Source organism: Narcine bancroftii, chromosome 6 (genome assembly GCF_036971445.1).
Source record: "Narcine bancroftii isolate sNarBan1 chromosome 6, sNarBan1.hap1, whole genome shotgun sequence".
Taxonomy (NCBI): Eukaryota; Metazoa; Chordata; class Chondrichthyes; order Torpediniformes; family Narcinidae; genus Narcine; species Narcine bancroftii.
In genome coordinates this window covers 79,804,086-79,822,754 of record NC_091474.1, presented here as the reverse complement: position 1 = coordinate 79,822,754, position 18,669 = coordinate 79,804,086, and the positions used below count along the sequence as shown (strand labels likewise).

The 18,669-nt window shown below is 44.6% G+C and overlaps 2 protein-coding genes across 10 annotated transcripts in view; one reads left to right on the top strand and one right to left on the bottom strand.

The window, feature by feature from the left end:
- Nucleotides 1-320: 320 nt before the first annotated feature.
- Nucleotides 321-8,903, bottom strand: znf503 (zinc finger protein 503). Of its 4 annotated transcripts, none has more exons than XM_069885467.1 (3): nt 8,506-8,903; nt 2,838-3,045; nt 321-2,435 (listed from the first exon to the last, which is right to left on the bottom strand). In XM_069885467.1, the coding sequence occupies exons 2-3, from the start codon at nt 2,916-2,918 to the stop codon at nt 978-980; spliced, it is 1,539 nt and encodes a 512-aa protein (XP_069741568.1). In that variant the 5' UTR covers nt 2,919-3,045; nt 8,506-8,903; the 3' UTR covers nt 321-977. The 4 variants fall into 4 exon arrangements, with proteins under 4 accessions (XP_069741568.1, XP_069741567.1, XP_069741569.1 ...); XM_069885466.1 differs by lacking the exon at nt 8,506-8,903 and adding an exon at nt 5,672-5,779; XM_069885468.1 differs by lacking the exon at nt 8,506-8,903 and adding an exon at nt 3,283-3,413.
- A 50-nt stretch (nt 8,904-8,953) lies between these two features.
- The window catches only part of lrmda (leucine rich melanocyte differentiation associated), an 860,999-nt gene continuing 851,283 nt past the window's right edge, over nt 8,954-18,669 (top strand). For 2 of the 6 annotated variants that reach the window (XM_069885476.1, XM_069885474.1), the window contains exon 1: nt 8,954-9,234. In XM_069885476.1, the coding sequence (XP_069741577.1) occupies nt 9,193-9,234 (42 nt within the window). In that variant the 5' untranslated portion in view covers nt 8,954-9,192. Of the gene's footprint in view, nt 9,235-11,854; nt 11,944-18,669 lie in introns of those variants that run through there. The other 4 variants (XM_069885471.1, XM_069885473.1, XM_069885470.1 and 1 more) reach the window with 3 other exon arrangements.

Below are 18,669 nucleotides of genomic sequence, written 5' to 3'. Positions count from 1 at the left end.
TTTCTGTCGTTATGCATGCGATATGTTCGCAATTTCACTGAAATGCCTTCAATTATATATTTTTTAAAAAGGCCTTTTGATTTGACACAATTGAGTAAATGAAACGGAAATATTTACATCATCTTGAATCATTCTTAGAAAGGTATATTTGCCTCCTCGAACGATATGATGTTTTCGATCAGAAAGGGAACCTTAAATCCTGCATATTCGTAGAAATGGGGGAAAATTAAATACGAAACCATATCTGGAAACCTATATAATGCGAACCGAAGTTACAATTTGTAATCAAGTATTCATTTAATAACAAAATAAGACGGTCATATTTTTGAATAGCACTGCTTCTTATTTCCAGAATACATACAAAAAATACCAATTCTCTTTCCATGGTACACCTTAAAAATAATTGTAATTTGAAATTATAATGACAAGTTGGAATTTAGTAAACAAACATGCATGTAAATTCTTTTTTTTTCCAAGAGACATTAAATAAGAACGTACAATACAGTCAGCAATTCAAAAGAAACTTAGGAAAACCCCTATTTTTTTTTCTACATTGTGTTCCACGTTACCTATCAGTTTTTTTTTTGTTTAAGTAATGCACTTTGTTATGTTTTCCCAGCTTGAAGCTAACATAAATAAATACAGCGTTCACGGAACCCGTCCATTGATGAACACCATGAAATGACCATTTAAACTGCAATCTGCTTTGTGTGGGACTATCTGGATTGTATTTCAAAACTTTCAAGAAAACTATTTACATATCTTAATGTTCAAAACAATTCGATGGGGGTGAAATCTCGACCGGTTCACCTTTGAGATGAAAGGAGTAAAAATCGGATTGTATTAGTTCAACATAAGATAACCAGGACAACATTTTGGTTTTGAAAGGGAAAAATATTTTTTTCCTGACTGTTTTGAAATGGGACCCACTTTAGCCATCTCTGCAATGCATACTGCAGCGTTTGCATGTCTGTTGTTCATTGATAGCCCAAGGCTGAGGCTGTGGTTAATCTCTGGCCGTAGAGTGCATAGGGTGAGTAATAGTGTCCTGTGGCCGGCACTGGGAGAGTGGTGACCGGCCCTGGGGCTCCATGGGTCGGCAGAGGGCTCTTGGTGTACGGGTGGTACCTGCTGCTGAGTCCGATAGCGTGGGGGCTCCTGAGTGTGAGACCTCCTGGGCTCCCGGGCGCCCCTGTCGGCGGGAGGTGCATGTGGCACGCCACGGCCGCCGCCGCCGCCGCCGCACTGCCCAGCGAAGAAGTGGGGTAGCCTGCCATGAGTTTGTCAGTCCCAGAGAAAGCAGTGTGCGTCCGCAAGTGATTGAGCAGTTCCTCTGAGGTGCAAAACCGCTTGTCGCATGGTCCATTGGCCGAGACCCAATTGCAGATGTGAGGTTGGGGATCGTTGGGTAGCATGAAACCATAAGGGTACAAATGGTGTCCAGTCAGAGTGGGAGTCCCAGCATTGCTGGACATCGACGTGTGAACGGCGTGCAGAGGGTGAGAGGGATAAACCAGGGGGTATCCAGACTTCAGACCGGTAGGGTCGTGGGTGCAAGAGTTGCTGGCTGCGCCGGCAAGGTGAGCAGCGCAGTGATAACTGAGACAGTAGGGATCTCTGCAAAGACTGGCAGTCATCATGGATGGCGGAGAGGCGCCGGCTAATGGGCTGGAGCCGGTGGGTTTGCTGGAGAGGCCACAGCCCAGAGAACTGGCCAGCTGAGCGGCTCCGACCAGGCTGGACTTGGCGTGATCCAAGCCGACCCCGTGCGGTACAAACTGATGCGGGTAGCCCGCGTAGGCGCCCAGAGTCCCGGGATAGGCCATGCTCGCCGGGGGCAAGGGGAAGACAGTCTGTCCGGGCTTGTAGGGCGAAACGGGGGCCACAAGTCCAGAACCCAGAGCCGAGGTCTCGGAAATGATGGGCTTGGACACCGAGGTTTCCTGGTGCTGATTCACCTCCACGTTTATCCCAGCGCAACTGACGCTAATCCGGTTGTGGCTCACGCTGGTGGTCGTGGAGTTTTCTGCCGAGCTGTTTTTCGCCGAGTCGAGGTCCTTCTTTTCCTGGCCGTCGCTGCCTTTACTGTCGGAGGGCAGCGGCGAAGAAGCGCTGGAATTCGGACTGCCTGTCCTTGGCGTGAAGGGTTGGCAGGTGGCGCTAGGCACTCGGAAACCAGACTTCTCCCCAGCCACGCTGGAGGTGCCCGAGGAGCTGGAGTCCTTCTTCTCCGCGTGCTTCGAGTAGGGTTTAAAGCTCGACTTGTCTTCCACGCCAATGTCACTAAGTTTCAACGGGGCAGATTTTCCCGAGTCTTTGTCGCCCGTCCCGTTCGAAGTCACAGACGTGAGTTTGGAGGACGGCGGCGGGTCCGGCTTTCCGATCTGAGAGCATGTTTGAGCCAGAAGGGCCAGGGGACTCTTTTTCGCATCAAGCTACAAGAAAATTAAATTAAAATAAAAATGAAACAATGTTTCCGGCTGCCGCAAACATATCCTATACCCCCCCCCCCCACCCTCCTCCCCCGTCTTCCAGTCACAAAGAATTGATCATTTAATCGCTACATCGCGATAGAATTTCTTAACAATGCAAATCCTGCGCACACCCATCTTTCAGAATCAACTACGAGAATAGTAACTTGGACATTTCTCTCCCCCCCCCCCTCCCACCCCATCAGATGTTCCAAATCGAATACCGCCTGACTTTCACAAAAGGAACGGCTACTGAGAAGGTATTTGTACGTGGGAATCTATTAACTCTGCCGTTTCCACGCCAGTAATAGAGATAGGTTATAAAACAGCGAACCGCCAAAAATTGCAAATGAAGAACAAACGTACCTCGATGGGACTTACGGGCGTTGACGGTAAAGGCTGTAAGTATTCGGGATGCAAAATGTGTCCGGTGCGAGCCGTAAGCATTTTCAAAACCTTGATGGGAAGACGATTAGCTTGTCTCAAAGGGTCAGAGGGAGGAACCGAGTGGTAGAAAGGTTTGCTACTACTGTTTCCCCGGCTGCTATTATTGCTGATTTCGGTCGCTGTAATTCTGTGGGTAGAGACGGAAGGCGATGTAATCATGACCTAACTGAACCAACACTCCGAGAGGGACTGTGCGGTTCGACGACGCAGGGCTCGCTTTCACTCACGGAACGGGAGACCCTGGCCAAATCCTGCACGGCGCTCATCAGAGAGGCAGCGCGGCCGCTCAGCTCGACACACACACACACACAACACAACATGCAACACCACAATCTGGCCGTCAACACTTCAAACATCGAATTACTTTAGATTAAAGCCTTTGCCGCCTTCCAATCAAATCACACAATGAGCGCCGAACCCCGAGGTGATTGGAGGGTCACGGGGATGTGATGTTAACTTTTTGTGTGTGCGTCTGTGTGTGTGTGTATGTTGCTTATTGTGTGAAGGCAACATTTTAGACTCCAGCATGTGACGGTCTCAGGCCAATCCGGAGAGGGAGCTCAATGTCACATGCTTTCAAATCAACACCCCCACCCATCCAACTGTCAATTTCCCCCACCGCAATCAATCAGTTATTTGTCAGTCCTGTCAATCTGGGCTGATTTATGTCAGCTTTTGTTGCTTATTACAAGCCTGGTGTGACTTGAAAAAGAACGGCTTTTGAAACGAGGCATTCAATTTAGGGAAATAAATCGTTCTCAGAGTAAACTCAATTTGTATGCGAACAAAAGGCGGACGCAGTAGACCGCACTTCAATTCGCTTGAACGAATTATACACCTTCACTTCTTCTCGTTAATAGCTTACTTTCCCGCGGAATGTTTCCTGCTCGTGGAAGGGGCGAAAAAGAACACATTTTAACATCTTCAATTGAGAAATCTCCCCTCGGGTCGTTGCGACAGACAACAAACAGAAAGGCATTATTGAGATCGTATCAGCGATCAGTCAATCAGATGGTCACACGTAAGGGTGTTTGAGAAAGATTGAGATTGACATGTTGAAAGTCTTGACATGTTCAACCTGACAGCTCGAACAAATGATCGCTCTGTTCAAAGTCACTGCAATAAAAAGGTTCATCATACAGGCACAACGACGCTGATGCTTTCTCCCCACAAAATCTGCTGCACATCACCGCTTTCCCCTCCAAAGAAAGCAAAACCTATTCCAGAGGACTTCCGAAGCTCAAAACTTTTTTTTTTAAAACACACATAAGAGCTATTAATTTTAAAGGGCGATACGTGGCTGTTTAAGATTTTGACTTCTGTTTGATGTTTTTTTTTCCACTAGCAAATGTATGTGCTAATCAATCTTTGCTTTTGTTTCCGGCCTCGACATGGTGGCCCACACAATCTACAACATTAACAAAAGGTCACTTGAAGATAAAAAAAACCACGTTTGACAAGTGAAGAACACGGCAAGTGCTGAGGGGTCGTTAGCAATGTCTGAGATGGATTAATCTCTCCGGATCGAACTTAAACGCAAATTGTCTTCCCAATAACAACATTAAACTAAACCCTCAACCAGTCTCAAAAAAACCCCGAAAAATGAGGCCATCCGATTTTTAGCAAATGCTGGCGCTTCAGTTAGACCTTGAAAGAACGAGTAAACTTGTCTAATGGAGTTCCCGAATTAAATTGCTCTTTTTGCATTTATTCCCGTGATAAACCATTTTATTTTTTTTAATGATTATGTTTCAAATATACCAAGGTATTTGGGAATCAGACTGAAAAATCTGAGCGTGTGCAAGTGACGCTTTAATCCCATGATAAAGAGGATTCTTGTGAAGCATTTTATTAAAATAACGTCGCGAAGAAGGCGCAAATTTATCCAGGTGTGTGATGGTGCTGGGAGAGAAGTGAACCGTTTCCCAGTGGTGGGAGTGAATTCGATCCGCACAGAACAGTTCTTCCTTTTTAATGACTCGTCAGGTTGATGGATGAAGCGCAGTAAACATTGAAACGCTGTACTTTCATTTGTGTTCATTTGCATTAACTGCTTGGAACAGCTGTTTTCCTTACTATACCATAGAGACGACTATCTGTTCTTGTTGTATTTGTCCTGCCTCCCGGTGAGAGAGGGGGGAAAAAAACTAAAAGATTAATTGCTTTAGGTGGAGTCGACTGTGAGAAGAGTTTTTTTTGGAGATGTGCTCGCTTCAGAGCGAAGGGAGAGCGGAGACGCTGTGTGGCTCGGAGTTTCAGATCTCTGGCCCGATGTGGGCAAGAGGCAAACGAGTGACATCCAAACAGAACACATTTGTACTTCGCAGAGAGGCTGCGGTGGAACTTTTCCATCAATCTGTCAGAAAGCCATAAAAACAACCGAACTCTTTTATATATTTTTTTTTAAATTCAGTCGACAACAAAACCGTCTCAATTTTGTTTAAGAACACCATCTCTGTGCCGAAGTTATTTTTTTTTCTCTCTCCAAAATGACTAGCTCGGATCAACACTATTTGATCAAAAGCAACATATTTAAATGGTGCTTTAAAGGGTCGAATTTTTTGCACGACACATTTTGGTGAGAAGGACACAAAAACTAATTAAATTGGAAACTTAAGCCATTATAAAGATACTCCACTTTTTCCCACTTCGACGTCATTCGATTTGCACACAATGTAAGAGATTTATCATTTCGAAGAGAGAGAGAGAAAAAAGTAATACATTGAAAGAGAAGTATTTGACCGTTCACGTACCCGCCTAATAAGTATTCAGACTCCCGGGCAATTGGACAGCTTTTCAGACACAAAATGCCGCGGCTTCCTTTCATCCAACTTGGATGGAGGCGCTCAATTAAAAGCCTATCAGTTTGTAAGTAAATCAACGCCTATCAAACTTGTCACATCAAACAAAACGATTATTATTGCAACCCGCCTACCCTATTAATCTCTCTGTATGATAATCCGCTTGACAGGTCAGGTCAGATCTTGTAAATCCAGGGATGGATTGCAACCGAAAGCGGATTGGAACGAAAATTGGTTTTCCAAGCAACAGGACGGATCTCTCGCTTTAAACATCAACCGCGGAAAGGCGAGTTGGTGTTAAACGCTTCGCTCTAGCTTAAATAAAATCGGCAACGCTGGGCCGCAAACAAATGCAGCCAACTAGCTTGACGTATCCCGTCACTCACGACTCTGTTCCATCAATATTATTCCATCAAGACCACCAGGAAAACTGTGAGAGCAGTAAGATTTCATAACTCAATCCCTCATAATTCGGGACGGCTGATATTCTCTTTGTTTCTCGTTCGTATTATTGTGGAGTTGATGCGCCACCAAGAACATTGTTTTCACCTCTACCAGAGAGATGGACTCATCTTTACCACCAAGCCTGTGGATCGGGGATAATCCAAGCTCGAGTTCACTTCCCCGTAATTATATTAGATAAAGTGTTCGGAAAGTGGGGGAATTCACCACGAAACACATAAATAGTTCATTGTGCTGAATTATTCGTTGGTAAAACAAGCAGCAAAATAGAGGTCTATTTTAATGCGCCGAGGCGAGATTAAAAGCACTTTAGAAAGTGAAGATATTGTAGTTAACATTGAGTCTGATTTTACCGCTGGAATGAAGGGTGGGAGTGATGGTGAGAAGAGTTTTAAACTTTCAGGTAATAATGGTTTTTTTTCCCCACATGCAATTTAATTCCAGTGTGTTCAGAGAAGGGGGAGAAAAAAAACACCGATATCTCTTTCCTTACTTCGGCCAACAGGAAAAATTGTCAGGGGACCATTGGAGTCTTGTATTTCTAGCGTCATGTCCCAATGGTGGCAATGTTTGTATTTACCATAATGAAAAACTCCTGTCCCCGTGAGATATTATTTCGTTTCTTGCACAGAACTTTTCTCTCCCACCAGGTGATCGGACATCGGAGAAGTAAGCTCCACAACCGTGTTTAAATCTCAATGTTCCATTAAAACCAAAGAGTTGGGGCATTGTCATTTTAGAAACATATTTGGAAAAATTATTGTCTGAGGACTTATTCAGTTAAAAAAAAAATGCACTGAAATTCGACCGGATCCCACGAAATTGCGGCGAACGTTGAACAGGGCGCTCGCCACTTGGAAGAATAGTTTTTTGATAAAGACGAAGTCATTCAGAATTACGCGTTGACTTTTAGAATATAGTTATATTCAGCGATTACGTTCGTCCATCTGATATTTATTTTCTGATATTAAAGAAAATATCCGAACCAATTCCGAACTTCTAATCTCAGTCCCTTCCCCCAACTTCAGATGATTATTGAGGAGAAGACACCGATTCGAAGATCACGGCCAATTCGACTGATATATTTGTCGGAAAGGGGGCTTATGGATTGATTAGTTTTATTTACAAAACGAGATGGAAAAGAGAATTCGACTTCAAAATGGGGGAATGCGAGTATTTTACAGGGCTACAAGCGAATTAGATTTGTTATAGATATAAAAAGATATTTATTCCGGTCTATAGCTCCACAAGTGTCAAACACTGTAAAATGGCGAAAACTGTAAAAAATCTCCTTCTTTTGTTGATTTGAAAGACGAGGTAGATCACGTTCCGCCTTACAGTAAATCTGTAGAATGATTCATAATGATATAATTCATACATAAACGTGTCTTGAAGATCAGAGCACAGCTAAAAATATGCAAAGGGTTGTTTGATTGATAACAGGGTTGCTGTTTTTCTGCAAGCCTGTCAAACGTTGACACAATGCTTGAGTTATTAGGGCAGTGCAGGGCGCCCATAAATTTTCAACGTCAGGGAGAAAGTAACAGCGGCTTTCTTTATTGTCTAGATGACAGATGGGTCTCAGTACAAGACAGCAAATACTTCGTATTACCCTAAATGGGAACACATTTTTCGTGGCTATAATTCATGATTTTTAAATAGAAAGTTTGAAGTACGTGCCTATATTTTATAGTCTGACATTTTTATGAATCACTCATCGCATGCAAATATAATTAATGCTGAAAACATTAACATCAGGGTATCTGATGTTGGTCGAACGGGATTTTTAAAAAGAAAATTGCAGATTTGCAATCAACATTTTTTTAAAAAAAATCTGCGAAGTTACTTTGCTTTACAGCAGAAACATTTAACCAAACACGACACAAATGTGGACCTATCAACCCTGCGATTATTACCTCGATGCCGTCTAATTGCAGGAGGAGGTTGTTTTTTTTGGGGGTGGGGGGGAGGAGGAGGAGAAAATCCACAGAGTTTCCGAAACAACTCGTCGTTGTAGCAAATGAACTGCTTTGCTCCAAAAACACCACAGCACCTTTAGCGAGCTCGCTGACACGATACAGACACGCGGATAAATATCAAAATACATACCTGATTATTAACAGTCGAACGCAAACAATTTTAAGGTCGATTCTACTCTGAAATGCACATATTCCTTCAGTGACAAAGACATCACTGTCGTTGCTGTATCTCCGAATAGCTCAGCATAGAAGGAATCTTATTAATTTCTTTTTTTTTTTAAAAAGTAATTACGAGGTCGCGTATGAACGGATCAATGAAAGGTAGACTCCATGCATCAAACTTACTTATGTGAATCTTATGCGTGGCAGGCTTACATGAGTAGTTTAGTGGGAGCTGAGATTGGGTCAGCGTTCTGCAGTGCTCGCCATCCGCATGCGCTGCACTGACGGGGCGGGAAGGGAAGTTTTTTCTGATTTCTCCCCTGCAGGGGGGGGGGGGGGGGACTAATGGCTCTTGCTGCCTGCACGACTTTTCTGCAGGCGAGGTACAAAAGCATTCGATCCGGTCGTGGAATCCAACATCCCTCGGTTGCCTGCCGGTGGAGGGGAAGGGTGCTCAGCCCCGAAACCTCTCTGTGGCTGTTGCACGACCTGCTGAGTTTCTCCAGCACTGCCCCGTCTCTGGAGTCAGCATCCAGCGGTGGCATTTAAGGGTTGCGAGGGAGAGTGAGAAGAAAAAAAAGTGCAACGCCAAGGATTGGGGGGGGGGGGGGGGGTGAAAAAGGGGGAACTCTGCTGCAACACAACTGCCTGCAATGCTTTTGGAAGTCCTCCTCGGCGTGTGCGCGCGCTGACCTTCCGGCTCGGAATCAGCTGACAGGAGTGCGGAAGTGTAGTCTTCAGCGCCTGGATGCGGGCGGAGCGGGACTTCCAAACACCCCTGATAGCACACACCAAGCTCCAGCAAACAGCTGGGAAATAAAACAAACCACGGCATTCGCGGCCCTTGACTCTCAATAGAATAGGTCAGTGATGGCGAGCAACGTTGTCGGGGTCGTTGTTGATGCAACACAAGTAAGTGGAAAGTTTTTCAACACCTCCCTTTCTTGGACACAGGACACTGTCACTTGGGTTCACTGCTTCATTCATTTTTTCCCCCCTCTATTTTCGTTAGTTATATTTGCAGACGACGAGGTTTTTTCCCCCCGGGGGTTGAAATCAATTTGGTGTCAGCTGACTGGTCACAGAACTGCCCACATGGTTATCTTTGAATGGTGACTTTAAAAAAAAATTAGAAGAAATATTTGCACCAGTAAATTCGGGGAGGATAAATGCATACATTTAATATCATTGTTATATTCCCCCCCACCCCAATCTTGCGAATAATTTTGTGGATAAATCACAAGGAAATTTAGATAACCTGGAGGGTGCATAATAGTCCCGCCCCCGTCTGGAGAACGGTTCGGTTCAGGTATGCGCAACGGTACTAATCCAGGGCGAGGCTGGGCGGACGCGGAGTTTGTTGTGGGGCAAGGAGGAAGGAGAGAGGGGAGAAGAGGGGGGAAGGAGAAAGGGGAGGGGGCACATGCCTCATCTCCAGGAGCTGGAAATGAAGGAGGAGGGAGGGGGGCACATGCCTCATCTCCAGCAGCTGGAAAGGAGGGAGGAAGGGAGGCAAATGCTTCATCTCCAGCAGCTGGAAATGAAGGGGGAGGGAGGGGGGCAAATGCCTCATCTCCAGCAGCTGGAAAAGAGGGGGGAGGGAGGCATATGCCTCATCTCCAGCAGCTGGAAAAGAGGGAGGAGGGGGGCACGTGCCTTATCTCCAGCAACTGGAAAAGAGGGAGGAGGGGGCATATGCCTCATCTCCAGCAGGTGGAAAAGAGGGAGGAGGGGGGCATATGCCTCATCTCCAGCAGCTGGAAAAGAGGGGGGAGGGAGGCATATGCCTCATCACCAGCAGCTGGAAATGAAGGGGGAGGGAGGGAGGGGGGCAAATGCCTCATCACCAGCAGCTGGAAAAGAGGGGGGAGGGAGGCATATGCCTCATCTCCAGCAGCTGGAAAAGAGGGGGGAGGGAGGCATATGCCTCATCTCCAGCAGCTGGAAAAGAGGGGGGAGGGAGGCATATGCCTCATCTCCAGCAGCTGGAAAAGAGGGAGGAGGGGGGCATGTGCCTCATCTCCAGCAACTGGAAAAGAGGGAGGAGGGGGCATATGCCTCATCTCCAGCAACTGGAAAAGAGGGAGGAGGGGGCATATGCCTCATCTCCAGCAGGTGGAAAAGAGGGAGGAGGGGGCATATGCCTCATCTCCAGCAGGTGGAAAAGAGGGAGGAGGGGGGCATATGCCTCATCTCCAGCAGCTGGAAAAGAGGGAGGAGGGGGGCACGTGCCTCATCTCCAGCAACTGGAAAAGAGGGAGGAGGGGGCATATGCCTCATCTCCAGCAGGTGGAAAAGAGGGAGGAGGGGGGGCATATGCCTCATCTCCAGCAGCTGGAAAAGAGGGGGGAGGGGGGCACGTGCCTCATCTCCAGCAGCTGGAAAAGAGGGAGGAGGGCACATGCCTCATCTCCAGCAGCTGGGTGGAGGGGGGCACATGCCTCATATCCAGCAGCTGGGTGGAGGGGGGCACATGCCTCATCTCCAGCAGCTGGGTGGAGGGGGGCACATGCCTCATCTCCAGCAGCTGGGTGGAGGGGGGCACATGCCTCTTCTCCAGCAGCTGGGTGGAGGGGGGCACATGCCTCTTCTCCAGCAGCTGGGTGGAGGGGGGCACATGCCTCTTCTCCAGCAGCTGGGTGGAGGGGGGCACATGCCTCATCTCCAGCAGCTGGGTGGAGGGGGCCACATGCCTCATCTCCAGCAGCTGGGTGGAGGGGGGCACATGCCTCATCTCCAGCAGCTGGGTGGAGGGGGCCACATGCCTCATCTCCAGCAGCTGGGTGGAGGGGGGCACATGCCTCATCTCCAGCAGCTGGGTGGAGGGGGGCACATGCCTCATCTCCAGCAGCTGGGTGGAGGGGGGCACATGCCTCATCTCCAGCAGCTGGGTGGAGGGGGGCACATGCCTCATCTCCAGCAGCTGGAAAATACATCTGCAAGGTCCATGCCCCATCTACTTTGTGTTGGGGTCTTTGTAAGATCCTCCGAAGATTAGCATAACAACTTTACCAAGAGTCGTCTTGGAGCATTTGGTAAATTAGAGGAAGTTATAAAGCTCGTTTATTTCAAGGTAGCTGGGATTTGACCCGAATGTACTTCATGTGGGTCCACAAGAATTTGGAATAGCTCTCCTCCTCAGACTTGTCCTTTTTTTTTGGTCAAATGGAAGTTTTGCCGTCTTCCAGAATGGTAAATGTTACATTGCCAGTAATGGTTGAAGACTGACCACATTTAATGGTGGTGGGGGGTGGGGGGGGGGGGGGGGGTGGGTGGGGTGGGGAAGTGTTGGAGTAGAAGTATCATCAATTACACTGGCCAAGAAGAATTGCTTCATGGATTTTGGGCTACTGATTGAACAAAATCAGCTTAACATTTTTGCTATCAGGTACCTTTTATTTTAGATATAACCTATGCTTCAAGCATGTTTCAAGCCTACTTGCTCTGTGCTTCAAGGGTGCAATGTGTCATGGAAAATTCATTTTCTGCATCCACACTTGGATTTTTTTTGCCATGCTGATCTTAGTGCAGTCAGGACGATGGAAAAGCAGTATCGGGGCAACCGGAATCTATCCATGCTGGCTGACTATTGTTGGACACTGACATGCAAGGCATCAGATGGTGAGTACAAATGATAATTAGCGGCAAAACACTTTTAGGTTTGTGAATTCACGGAATGTGTCAGCATCATTATGCAATTAAAACACCTAAATTCAATAAAAGTTATTAATGTATCTCCAACTTCATGATGTAGCAAATCTGAAATTATCTTTGTGTTCAGCTTGAAGTTGTCTATCATATCCCCAATTTTTTTCAATTTTTTTTTTCAGGAAGCAAATTTTTTTTGGGGTGGGGACATATGTCCAGTGTAAATGTATATGCTTTATGTCTGTTTGCTGTCAGTTGGTACTAATCAAAACGGGTATTTGTTTGCTGATTTCTCCAAACATTTAGCAAGAAATAAGGCCCAAGTTTATTGTCAAAAATCAGCAGATTTTTAAGGCGCTATTCTGAAAGACAGTTTGGCCCTTTGATAATTCTTACTTAATTTTGACTGAGTTTCATTGAGTGAGAAATAGGCCGGCACTGATGACACCAAGTTGAGTCCTTGTTTGATGTATAATGGGAGCCTTGTGGGGCCAACATTTCAATCTGTCCAATATCTTGACTCCTGTGTTTGAATGGTGCAAAACTGGGAATCCTCCACATAACATCCGAGCATGTCAGAAATTTGCAAAGGGCAAATTATTACTCTTGGTGAGAAGATGAGATTTTGTCTCAGACCTCCTCACTAACCTTCTGGACACTCCCAGCTGACCAAGTTTCTAGCCAAAGGGATCTGGTGGCATTTCTATTCTACCTCTGATGTACTTGAATGAATTCAGTGACATTTTATCTACTCCTTTTATCTTGTGTGTTTTATTGCTTCAACCATGGTGTTTACAGAATTTTGTGATTTACTTCTGGCTGCTACTGTGAAAGCTCTCCAAGGGATGCCTACACTGAAGAAGTTTGCCTTTCTCTGTTGGGAGTTCTGTGGGATTCTCTCTCACTGCTCCCTATCTGTAACCCCCCTCTGCTCTCAAGCTCTACGACCATGTCCTCCCCCCTCATTGGTGCAGTCCCCTCCCTCCTCTCTCCACCTATCACCTGTCTTTGCAACACCTCCCTCACTGTCCACCCTCCGCAAACTCTTTTGTTCAGATGCTTGCCACCGTTTTCTCACCCTTCAATGAAGAGTTCAAGCCCGAAATGTTGGTTATGTATCTTTACCTTTGCTACATAAAGGACACTGATCTGCTGAGCTTTGTGTGCTTTTTTTCAAACTACTCCCAAAATCAGCATAAGATGTGTTCATGACAGAATTAATAGTGTTGCCTTTGAAAAGCACTTCTGTTGTTGTTGGCATAATCCCATCCTGTGCAGTACATTTCCCTGTATCTGAAACGTTTGGGACCGGACGTTTTTCTGTTATCGTAACAATGGTTTTAAAGCAGTTCAGTAATATCAATAGAATACTTGTATCAGTGATTAAACAACAGTAGGCTTTTCCTACTTGAAATAATGTTTAATACATACCAAAGACAACTTGATCGCTGCTCACTGCTAATTTTTAACAATGTAACAAGTTTTCTTAAATGTACTCAACCAGCCTGTTGAATATTCACAAAAAATATCCGCAAAAAAAGTTCAGTTTTTCAATCTTTTTGGTATTCAGGACTTCGGTTACTGAATTTATTTTGAGCTCTTAAGATAGCAAAATATTCCAAGTCATTGTAAAACCTTTTTTCATGTCGTTGCTTGAAATATTAGCATAAATTACTAAAATGCTCAATTGTGGAGGGAGGTTTTAAGAAGAAACTGATGCAAATAGAAAGAAAATTCAGGAGGAAATTCCAGAGTTTAGGACATTAGCAGTTTGCTGAGAGTTGCAACATTGGGGATCAGAATCAGAAAATACTGGTTTCTCCGCAGCTTCTGGGGGCGGTTGTGCTTTTGATTTTGGAAGGGAGCCAATGTCCATCAGCAAGCACATGAATGATAGGAATGCAGGACAAAATGAAGATCAGAAGACAGGCTGCAGTGCTCTGGATGTTAATGGAGGGAAAAATAAGGAAATCGATAAGGATCTATTTGTAGCAATTGATCAGGATTTCTCCAGCTTATGAGAAGAAGGTGTGTCCTGAAGTTAGTTTTGCTTTCAGAGTTGCAAACAATTTTGTAGAACTTCAGACTTTTTCCATGGAGCTGATGATTTCTCAATGGAGTTCATAGGCGAAATTCAAAGTCATTGTTTTCAATCTTCCTTGCATTTAGGATTAAGACATTTTTGTTCTCTCAGACCTAGAAGTTGGTGATATTGAATAATTTCGTGCAGAAGCCAAGGATTGTAATGCTTTTGGAGATTAATATGTTGCTGGGAAATCCAGGATTTATTACCCACTCTTAAATGTTCTTGAGAAGGTCTTGGTGATGATCTACCCTGTACCACTGAAGACCTTATGCTGCCCTGACTCCAACAATGAAGATGATACCAGGACCTTGTTCCTGATGATGGAGAAGGGACATTTTTCTAATGCTGTATGACACCAAAAGAACCTGCAGGCGATGGTTTCCCATGTACCTACTGGCCTTGACCTTCATGTAGAGGTCATGGATTTGGGGTAACTGAGGCAACACTGGACAATAAATTTTCTGAAAAGGTTTGCTTCCTGGGAAAAAAAAATTGGGTATTATAAGAGATAACTTCAATCTGAACACAAATGTAATTTCAGATTTATCAAATTACATAGGAAGTTGGAGAAATGTTAAATTTTATTAAATTTAGCATGCTTAATCACATTACGATGCTGGCTCATTGCATTAGATCAACTGACCTAAAAAATGTTTTGCCACTGAATTTGTAATCAGCATCTGATGCCTCTCATGTGCATGTCCAACAATACTTGGCCAGCATTGATGGATTCCAATTGCCCTGATACAACTTTTCCTTGGACTGACCAAAGCAGCTTGGTTTGTGGACAATGTACTAGTAGACTTCAAATATGACAGGAAATCACAAAAATAGGTTAGATCTAAAAAACACCATGTGTGAGAAAAATTAAGCTGATTTTTGTGATCAGCTGTCCAAAATCCATAAAATACACCTAAAATTATTCGGCAAGCAAAATCTTTGTTGTCTGCTGTAGTTGCAGCATACTTTATAGATGTCACACCGTTGCAAATTCCGTGCACCTCGGCTGGAGGAGATGAATGGTTAGGCTGCTGGATGGGGCAAGGTGTTGAGCTCCAGATGAGAAGAGCAAGTCCTATCATGTGCCTTGTTTGTGTCTTCTGATGGTGACAAGGCGATGGGTTATCCAATTGAGATCATGCTTATTAGCGACCCCACATCCCCTCCCCCCACACCCTGGATGTTGATGGTGAGACAGGTCAGTGGAATATTACACTTCTTCCAATATTTCAGGAAATATGAATAAATTCTAAAAGGATTTGTTCCATGGCTCTGTTGTGACCAGTTTTGTCCGTTCATGTTCCACAAGGTCACTAAGAGAGATGCTCGTTATTGATGTCACTTCCAAGTCTGACCACAATGAGCTGGATTGCTTCATTGTGGGGGGTGGGTGGGGGGAGGCAATTAGAAATTATTTCAATCTACACTGGGGACCATACCTATTGTATTTGTGAAAGTTTGTTCACGAAGCTGAACACCTCCGGACCTTCTATGAATATGCGCAACACGCTGGTGAGGTTGTTTAATTGGGAAAGGAATGCCTCAGTGTAATTTCTATGTGCAATGATATTCAAATTGCTGAGTAATAATTTGGATTTGAATTCAGGACATTCCATTAAATGTCTAAAGTACATTTCTGTACTTCCATCCCATTCATTGCTTGCGTTTGGTTGACATCTGTACAAAGTGAAGGGAGGAAAGTTAAGGGGAGACATTGGGGTAAATTTTTCCACACAAGAGATGTAGGGGCCTGGACTGCATTGCTAGGGGTGGTGGTGGAGGCTGTAACTTTGGGAGCATTTAAGAAACTCTAAGGCACATGGATGAAATAAAAATAAAGGGTTATAAGGTAGGAAGGTTTCAGTTTTTTGGCCAGTGTATATATAGGTTGGCACGACATCGAGGGCTGATGGGCCTATAATGTGTTGTGGTGTTCTTTGTGGAGGAATTGGCACAGAATAGACATCAAATGCAACCTGCTCTTGCAATCTAAGGAACTTCCATAGTAACTATATTGGATGCTGATGGGGTAACCCTCTTGAAAGCTACAGATGGGTATTAAGTCTTCCCTAATGCAGAAGGTCATTACTTGGCATTTATTTGGCACATATCAACCCGTTCCACTTTTGTCTAATTTTTGTCACATGGTGAATGGAATTGAACATTTTACAGTCAGCAACTCCCGTGGCCTTTGCTGTACTAGCTACCCTAGTCATTTCTTGATTGCATGTGAATTGAATTGAGTTTCTGCGTTGGGACAATGGTTGTTTTGAGACATCAGGCAGAAGATTGATAATAAATAGACGGGGCTTGAGTCACCAAGCACCTTCTCCCATTGCTCTTTCTATCACCATTCATGATCACTTGTGGTAGGAACTGCAGAGCTTTGGACTGGTTTTTTAAAATATTTTGACATACATCACGGTAACAGACCCTTCCAACCCATGACTCCCTATTAACCTATAACTTTCAATACCTTTTGAAAGGTGGGAGGAAACTGGAGCACCCGGAGGAAAACCCCACAGCCACGGGGAAAGAACTTGCAAACTCCTTGCAGACAGTGCTGGATTTGAACCTGGGCCATTGGCACTTTGATAGCGATGCGCTCCCCACTGCGCTAATCAAGCCAGCATCTGTTGGTTGTTGGATCCCCTTACCTTTTATATGTGGGACGTTGCTTTTGCTGCTTTGCATTCTTGCATTGGGCATTGCAGCTTAGCTCGATAGGCACCCAATTTTTAATTATGGTTCACACTCCTACATCAGTTTATTGAACTATGGTCAGTTCCTTGGCTTGTTGATAACAGAAGAACAAGGAGATGTGTCAGCTGCAAGGTTATGAATTGCTGTAGAGTTTACTTGCCCACGGTATTGCATGGCTGTCCATTCTAACGGTGCCAGATTATTTTGAATCTCTCCTATTTAGTAGAGAGATAGTACAGCACACCACAGGAGGTCCTTTATGACTGAGTCCTCAGATGCAGAGATGTAAGTGAATTCTGTAGTTGCCAATTTTTTTTAATTGAATCAGAAATTTTTCAAATTCTGTAAAACTATCTTCAGTTGAGTGTTGATTGAAGTCGTGTAGTCAAATCATTATTTTAAAGTTTGGATATTGACTAATAAAGTTGATATATTCTGGGCCAGATGTTAATTGGTTATTGAAACATAACAATATTGTACTTGCCTTTATCCATCTTGTACTGTCTTGTTTGTAATGAGCGTCAGATGAGTGGCAGCTTCCTCACCTCGTTGAGTAAATTGTTGCCCCTTGCACTGATATATCTGTTGTCTGCAGAAAGGCATGCTGCCAGGAATGGCTCCTTTTGGATGAGAGGTCAAATCATGTACCATCTCCACGTTCAATGTTGCATGTAAAAAATCCAGTGACATCAATTGGAGTGTGCTCTTGATGTTCTGCCAACACTAATCTCAATCAACAACAGTTACACACTTCTAATTGTTTGCAACACCTTGCTGTGCGGGAATTGGCTCCTATGTTTACTGAGGTTACAGCAGAATCAGAATTTATTGGCATGAACATGTGTCACAAAATCTGTTGTTTTGCAGTAGCACCACAGTGCAAACATTGTTATAACATTGCATTTAGAAATAAACTGCAAAGATAAGAGGCAGCGCAGTTCATGGTCCATTCAGGAATCTGATGACGGAGGGGAAGAAGCTGTCCTTGTGCCGTTGAGTGCTCATCTTCAGGCTCCTGTACCTTTTTGCTGATGGTAGCAGTGTCAAGAGGGCATGGCCAGGGTGGTGAGAGAGTCCTTGAGGATAAAGGCTGCTTTCTTAAGACTCCACCTTTTGTAGCGGAACGGAGACTGATACAGGCTGAGTTCGCAACTCTGTAGTTTTTTTTCTCGTGGAGTAAATTGGTACCCCCATCCAGACAGTGATGCAACCAATCTGAATGCTCTCCACTGTACACCTGTCTTTGTGACATACCAAATCTCACGAAGTATAGTTGATGATGAGCCTTCGTGATTACATTGACACGGAAGCCCCAGGAAAGATCTCTGAGATATTGAACTTGTAGTTCTTAACCCTTTCCACTGCTGACCCCTCGATAAGGACTGGTTTGTGGTCTCCTAATTTCCTCTTCCTGAACTCCCAAATCAGCTCCGTCATTTTGCTAGCATTGAGTGCAAAGTTATTGTTGTGACACCACTCAACAAGTTGATCCATCTCCCTCTTGTACGCTACCTCATTGCCATCAGTGATTCTGCCACCGTGACGTCATTAGCAGATTTGTAGAATTGCACCTGGCCACACAATCGTGGGTGCATCATGAGTAGAGCAGTGGGCGAAGCACACAACCTTGAGGTGCGTCTGAGAAGGAGATATTGTTTCCAATTTGTACTGACTTTGGTCTGTTTCATCAGATTCGACAACCTTTCGGATAGCTCAAAAACTTGAAATGTGTGATACAAATGTTAGTTGCTGACCACATGTGAGGATGTGATGGGTAGCCAGAAGGCCCATGTCATGCTGAGATGAATTAGTTTTGCAGTGTAATGAATCAGAAAAATGTGATGGGAAGGAGAAACTTTAGAGCCACTTCAGTATTTAATGTTGATCCAAAGTTTATTTTGCACTCTTGA

Coding starts and splice junctions, on each gene's coding strand:
- znf503 (XM_069885466.1), bottom strand. CDS start 5,745: ATGAAAGGAAGCCGCGGCATTTTGTGTCTGAAAAGCTGTCCAATTGCC. Junction 3,046..5,671: donor TCTGAATACTTATTAGGCGG/GTACGTGAACGG, acceptor CTCTACCCACAG/AATTACAGCGACCGAAATCA. Junction 2,436..2,837: donor CGCCCGTAAGTCCCATCGAG/GTACGTTTGTTC, acceptor ATTTTCTTGTAG/CTTGATGCGAAAAAGAGTCC.